The sequence below is a fragment of the Cryptotermes secundus genome, unplaced genomic scaffold (assembly GCF_002891405.2).
Source record: "Cryptotermes secundus unplaced genomic scaffold, Csec_1.0 scaffold289, whole genome shotgun sequence".
NCBI lineage: Eukaryota > Metazoa > Arthropoda > Insecta > Blattodea > Kalotermitidae > Cryptotermes > Cryptotermes secundus.
In genome coordinates this window covers 44,550-51,897 of record NW_019722431.1, presented here as the reverse complement: position 1 = coordinate 51,897, position 7,348 = coordinate 44,550, and the positions used below count along the sequence as shown (strand labels likewise).

Here is a 7,348-nt window from a genome sequence, read left to right as displayed (position 1 = left end):
CATATTATAAGGTAAGGTTATAAAACCACCATTTAAGATCATTTTAGTGAAAGTTTCATCCTTCAAGGCGTACCATTCACTGCTGAAATACTAAACAACCTGCTTCCATGGCCGAGATACAGGGCGCCCATATTATAAGGTAAGGTTATAAAACCACCATTTAAGATCATTTTAGTGAAAGTTTCATGTTCCTATCTCATAGAATTTAAGAACAATGATGAATAAATAATTTTCGAGCAAAATTTAAATGGCCGGCTGAATATATTACCGCAGGAGCCGCGGCCGCGGAATTTAAATGACCACGTCAAAGGGTTAACTTATTCCCCAGCTGCTTTGCTTCCTTGGAAAGAGTGCCTGATACCCACTGGATAGCATAATGCATGGACTCCAGATGTAGCGGTGAAACGAAAAACAGTAACCCTGCCAAAAATCAAACCCCAGACCTCCAGCCTGTGGTCAGTCACTTTAGTGACAAAACTATCCTGATTCATGATGGCATATTGTAAGCACACAAAACTGATTACTTAAATACATAATAGAAAAAAAGAACCACAAAAGTTTATTTAAAAAATCACAATTTATCTAGGATCACTTAATGCACGCACACCAGCACGTCTTTGTACACATGGACACGGCACACAAACAAAGCAATGTGACTACTATGAAGATTCTACCATTTAGTCTCAAAGTTTACAAACATTTCAAAAAAACATACAGCATCCATTTTCAGGACTGAAGAGTATGCCAAGCAATCAGCATGAAAAGTTACTCTGCCTGCTGCACTTACTCTTCAACCCTAAAGATGGAGGCGGTTCCTCCAATATCCAAATAAACTTCTACCAGACTACACAGCGTCACATTCCAGCAATCACTACTCAAGTAACATAACATTTGTTTTAACTAAATATTTATATATTTTCATATAAAAAATAACTTAAAACCTAATTCTTGAAACATAAATATTGTAGTCTTTACTTACTGAACTAATAAGCAAAGAAAGGCTGCTTTAAACACTGTTTTATATCTGTAGTCAGACTTTACCAACCAACAACAGGTAGTATTAATGTCATAAAGAGATGCAGACAGAACACTATCTTACCCCAAAACGATACGGATGGCTTGGCACAGGTATTCCTTGATACTGCAAATTGTACCCAGGGAGCCTCCTACATCAAAAAACAAGTGAATGTACACTTACCATTTTATAAGTGTTATAAATGAATTCAATTAAGCCATGTGTCTCTTTGACACCCACTAACAGTAACAAAATGGTGAAATATCTATAAGCCAAAAAAAAAATCTACCTTAAAAACCAATCAATATTTACTTTTGTGCAGACAAAATGCAAAATGTGTAGTGACTACATATATATATATATAACAGTANAAGGAGGAGAGAAAAATAAGAAACTGAATGACTGGAAAGGTGTATTACAAAACATGGAAATTCTAGCTGATGTACACAGTGCAAACCTTGGACAGTGTTATGTCTGCAAGTCAACAGCTCGCATGCAAACCTCAGGTCCTTCTGTCATACTGCTTCACTGTCCATGCTATATATTCTAACTATGGATACTGCATTTGTTTTCTTTGAACTCACTGAAGTGTAACCCTCTGAAGCAATGAACTAAATTTCCTGCTGATTATGCAGTACATAATGTGAAAACATTTAAATTGGTACATCTGCTTATATACAGATCGAATATATCTTACTCTACACCTACAATTACACTACTTGCATTTTTACATATTGCTTCCTTATTTGCTCCATACTGTCACATTATCCTTTCTATGGTTCCACAAGTTGAGGAGGGGCAGTTCATCTGATGTTCAGAGATGAGTAATGTGAAAGTGAGGGTATATATAGCTAACCACAAAAAAAATCTGTTGCATGTCACACAAAGTAAAGAATGAATGTAGTTCTATACTTCCACAAACCATCTATAGCTCTGAAAGGGAGATCTTAGTCTTTATTATTATATAATCAACGAAAGCAGCTGATTTTCTGGTTTTCCTACATCCAGTTTTGAGTACAGAAGATATCAAATAGAGGTAATCAAACCAAGATGTTAAACCTACACTTCATCAGCATTTTCAACATCCTTGTGTAAGAACAAAACTTGCAGGTACAAAATTCTCTCTTCACAGCAGGTGCACAAAAGAAAATGGAACTATAAAACATATCATCACCATTTGTTTTATGAAATGTTATTATAAAATGTGTTTAAATCGTGTATACACTGTGCGCAGGCGAGTACACAATACACCACAAAAGGCTATGAGAGGACAGGCCAAACAACTTTCCTCTTTACCCTCCTTCGACCGCATTTAATTTTATTACATGAACATGTTTACTGTACCTTTGTACATTCCCGGACGGATAACTGTAGTTCCGACTTTCAGTACCAGACTTCTGAGTCTGAGCTTGGGCATTTCTTGGATAGTTATAAGGCCTGCGCCTCTCATTCCCATGTTTTTCCTTCGGCGTTTTTCCCATTACTGAAACATAAGCGTAAAGTTGGCGTTTGGTATTCTTCTTTTTGTTGCCAACTCCCCACTCCACATGAGAACATATGAAACATACCTGCAACCACTGTAGTTATCACGTAATAAACAAATTCGCTTTATCCACTAACGCTCCCTCTTCAAACCAAAATGGCTGCCTGATTACTAATAATACCAACCACATACGTCGAACAGCTTTCATTACTTACTACCTAAGAATTTGTACCCTAGATTTGCATAAATGAAAACTCATAATGAAATTACACCTTTCAGCATGGGGTATTTGTAGATTAAAGTTACAAATATAAGTCTTAGCATTTTATACTAGTGAATATTTTCTCTGAACACTATTGGTGTCACTGTTCCCAATTGACAGCAAGGTGAACATTTTGACATAGGCACACAAGCTAGATTCACCGGCTTTGTCACTGCTCTACTTTACGATATAAAGAATGACTTAAAGTACCACTTATTTATAACGAGCAGTAGGTAGCATAATGCTTGAGGCTTGCAAATATTCATGTAATATATTAATGCAGGATTTGAACTTAACTCGGCGTACGACTTCCACTACCTTGACCACCTTGACACCGTGCGTTACCGCGAAAGCACAACATATGATTTAGACCAATCAAATTATAGAATAACGGACGCGATAATGAACGCTGTATTACTCCGATATACTTTTTTTATGATCTTTAGAGAGACATTTAAAATTAGGGCGCAACATAACACATAAAGAATGAAAATATACGTGTAATTACTACGCAAGTACTAAATATCCAACATCAGTTCTATTTAGCGATATTGACACAAAAATATGTAGAACTTGTTATTGCGGATGAATATATAAATTTGAATTTCGTGGGAGCATGTAGGTGAAGCTATCTGAGGCTTATGTTGTGTGTTAAATGCGGTGAAAATTATCTTTTCGGTTTTTTGAAAAACTAAAAAGTGCATTGCGATTATATTTGTAATTTAGTGTTTCCGTCTCCTTTTCCGAGTGTTGAGTGAACATTATCTCACCTTTACCGCGTTGATAATCATAACATTAAAAGTAAATTTGATATCTTTCTTTTGTTTTTGGTTTGTAACAAAGGCTGCTTTCTGGTTATTTTTTATTCATCACGTAGATTAGTGTGCGTAGCTGTAGAAAAATGAATACAAAAATCGAATCATAACAACGTGTGTATATTTAATGTGAAGCGTAACAAGTAAGAGAACAGGTAGGGATGAAACGAAGATGCCCGTTCAGTTTGTGTTTAGTATATTTATAGACGGTTTTAGCAAATATGCCAATAATAAATAGTATATAGCAGGATTTTTATATACCCATGATCTGCTTTTTGGAGCAATTTTTGCTTCTATTAAGAGCTTCGAATCCTTTGAAGGAATAACAAGATTGTAAGAGAAACCGAGAAAGTTGCGGTGTGTGAATGAGGTTTATTGGGGTTCACGGGGGTATCGTACAGCTCAAAGCAGGCAGTGTGGCAGCAGGTAAACAAGCCTTGTAAGCCTTAAATATATGTTTACACAAACTACCAAATATAAGTAAACATACCCTTAATAGAATGTATCTGGGATGTTTTATGGAATAGAATTGTCAGAACGTAATAATTAGGAGAAAATCAGAATTTTGGACAGATATTGGAAATTGATACTGTGTTGATAAAGGTAGTGCCAAAGAATCTGGATGTGTTAGAATGTGGTAAATGTTTGAGAGATAACGCTATGGTTTGAATAGTTTAAGTATAGAAATTATGATGGGAGACAGATTGTAAACATTTTTTATAATTTCATGCAACAGGTAAAGGAAAAAGATTAGGAGAGATTACACTGCTATGACCCTTTTGTTAATAATCTTTAACTGTAGGTATTTGCATTTTTGTTTTTTCCATCTCAGGGTTTGATGTACGGTTTAGTAATGTTAGTATTGATTTCATTTGTGCCAGCAGACGTGATTGGATTCAAGCTATCATCATTGAAAGCATATTACTAATTTACTTGTTCCCCACTGGATGTTTTTGGGATAATCAAATAAAGAAAGATGTGATGGGTGGGACATGTAGCATGCAGAGGAAAGGAGAAATGTATGTTGTGTTATTGTAGAAAAACTTTGACTGCCTTGGTTACTCAGGTATGAATGGAAAGATAATATTAAAATGGATCTGAAAAAAGTAGCATGGGAGTTCATGGACTGCATTCATCTGTGATAGGAGAGGGACTTAGTGGCAAGCTTTTATGAATATGGTAATGAATTGTCAGGCCCAATAAAATGCAGATATTTGTTGGCTAGCTGAGTAGCTGTTGGCTTCTTTGGAATTCACTTTTCGTTGCTGCTGTATTTGTTTAGTCTTATATATTAAAACATTTATTTTTACCACAGCACAACATTCTACCAGCCACCACCACATTGGTATGACCTACCCTTGCACACAATGCTAACACGTGGCCATTTAATCATCATTAAACGTGACGGTAAGGATGGTTCTGTCTATCCTGTTACTACAACAACCTGTTCTGTTGGAAGAGGGCTCCAAAATGACATAAGAATTCATGTGCAGTCTGTCTCTCAAGAGCATTGCAAGATTTACACATCAGATTTTCAGCCGGTAAGAAGGCCTAAGGGCAGCAAGATCACAACTGTTGTAATGTGCTTCCATTTAATAATTTTAACTATTGTGTGTTTAAAGTTTGCAATTTTTGTAAATTTTGACTGAAAATATATGTAAGTTCTATTTTAGTTGCTATGTAGAACTGGAGGATTTGTTGTAAATTCCTCGCTGTCATGGTGCTGATGGCTGGATTTTTGCTTGGGAAGGGGTAGTGGTATTTGTATTGACAAAGTGCAGCATTGGTCCTGCTGGACTCTGCATGTTTGCATCCAAATATTGCGATTCACAGGTGGGCATTAATATCCCATGCCAGTCTGGTAGGCCATACAGTAAAGGATATGTAATAAATTTTTAATTTATACGTATTAAATCAAGTAAAATCTTGACGTTCATGTGGCACTGGGGAGCTGGGATAGTGCAGTTGCTGTAGTGACTGGCCATGGGCTGGATTTCAAGTCCTGGTAGGGGCAAGAGTTGTCTCCTGTTCATGTCATCCAGACCAGTTCTGTGGCCCACCCAGTCTCCTGTCCATTGGATACACAGGCTTTTGTGCCCATTATAACATGGGTGATGTGTGAACCTGACCACTCAACTCTCAGTAGTGCTGAGATCAAGAGTATTTGTATCTGTACATCTACAACCCCATATGTCTTCATGGCATAGTGCTTAATTAAGTAAGTACAGGTACAACTTTACATTGTGATACTGATTGTTGCCTTGCAGTGTCATACAGCGTTCAGAAAGCAGCCATATACTCTTAACATGGAGGTCAGAAGACGTCTCAATTTTTGCACGATTTTACATCAGTGCCAGAAAAATATTTAATAATGTGTAACACAGATACTTCTTGTTACGTGCGATTTTGATAAAGGTGTTTTCATTTGAATACACGTCTGAATTAGTGTTATTTCAATTAAGAGCTCTGCTTGTAATTGTAAATTGCTTGTGTTCTATTAAGACAGACAGGGAGAAAGGGCTGTAGAGTATTGTATGGATGGGAGAGTAGAGATTTGAAGGGAAACACAACATTTGGAGTGACTGCACTTCTACTACCAGCACCTTCAGAGTATTATTTCCTTGTGTTTGATTAATGCATGTTAACATTCTGTAGGACTTGGAACACAACTGTTGCATGAATGGAGGAATACCTTTTGTATCCTTCATAAGCTTCACTTCAGTCTTTTATAGTACAGTGACTGTACCATGACATCATTTCCAAACCACACTTCCTGTTTACAGGCAATACTGAAGAACTTGAGCTCTACCAATCCAACTAAAGTTAATAATGCCCCCATTGGTGAAAATGAGCATCATCTAGAACATGGTGATGTAATAACCACTGGTGAAAGGTAAGGAAGTTACTGTGTGATCAGTTTTGTAATACAGTAGCCACGTCTTTTACTTCTATTTGTGCTTGTTAGATATAACACAAAACGTAATGTAAACTAGAGTGGCCTGAATATCACCGAATCACCCTATGTAGTTTGTGAACATATGCACATGGAAGTTTTTTTTAATTGCTAGTGGAGTGGGACTAAGTTCCTTGTACTGCAGCCACTACTGGCCTACTGTACCAGCCCCAGATAGGTGAGGGTGACTGGAGCAATTGGTGGAATGAAGATTAGCAGGGGAACCAAAGTACTGTGAGAAAACCTGCCCCAGCGCCACTTTGTCCACCACAAATCTCACTTGACCAGACCTGGGATCGAACCCGGGCCGCCACGGTGGGAAGCCAGAGACTAACTGTTTGAGCTATGGCATGGCCCACTTGGAAGATAGAACTGAAACAAATTATACATCAGCAGCTAAGAACCATCGCACACTAGCCAAGGGTTACAGAAAGTTTATGTTCCTATCATGTGCGAATGACAAGTGAAAATGAAATGCTGGGCAACACAGCATGGCTAAATGTGGTCCTTTATTACCTGTTGTCTCACCTGATTTTCCCATACTGAATACTGTTCTTGAATGGGTAGCATTGTTGTTTCATATTTGATAGGCTTGAGTTTCAGACCTCAGTCCAGAGGCTGACTACTTGGAGACATCTTGTAGTTTTCCTCACTCCTTCCAGGAAGATGACAGGATAGTATAAAGAGATTCAGGTAGGAAGGCTGTTGTATGCCCAAGAGGAAATAAAGTCTAAAAGAGATTAAGCATTTCTTCAGGTGAACGGATATGACAGTGTGGATAGGGTTGTAACTTGCAAGGTACTCATCCAGCAAAAAGAAT

General features: G+C 37.4%; 2 protein-coding genes across 5 annotated transcripts in view; one reads left to right on the top strand and one right to left on the bottom strand.

The window, feature by feature from the left end:
• Positions 1-3,112, bottom strand: part of LOC111861390 — a 7,825-nt gene extending 4,713 nt beyond the window's left edge. The window contains exons 1-3 of the mRNA XM_023845918.1: positions 3,057-3,112; positions 2,360-2,498; positions 1,100-1,166 (exon numbers count right to left, since the gene is read on the bottom strand). Coding sequence (XP_023701686.1) covers positions 1,100-1,166; positions 2,360-2,496 — 204 coding nt within the window. The 5' untranslated portion in view covers positions 2,497-2,498; positions 3,057-3,112. The remainder of the gene's footprint in view (positions 1-1,099; positions 1,167-2,359; positions 2,499-3,056) is intronic.
• Positions 3,113-3,379: 267 nt separating this feature from the next.
• Positions 3,380-7,348, top strand: part of LOC111861370 (proliferation marker protein Ki-67) — a 31,281-nt gene continuing 27,312 nt past the window's right edge. For 2 of the 4 annotated variants that reach the window (XM_023845878.2, XM_023845875.2), the window contains exons 1-3: positions 3,380-3,730; positions 4,891-5,116; positions 6,359-6,468. In XM_023845878.2, the coding sequence (XP_023701646.1) occupies positions 4,943-5,116; positions 6,359-6,468 (284 nt within the window). In that variant the 5' untranslated portion in view covers positions 3,380-3,730; positions 4,891-4,942. Of the gene's footprint in view, positions 3,731-3,895; positions 4,002-4,890; positions 5,117-6,358; positions 6,469-7,348 lie in introns of those variants that run through there. The other 2 variants (XM_023845876.2, XM_023845877.2) reach the window with 2 other exon arrangements.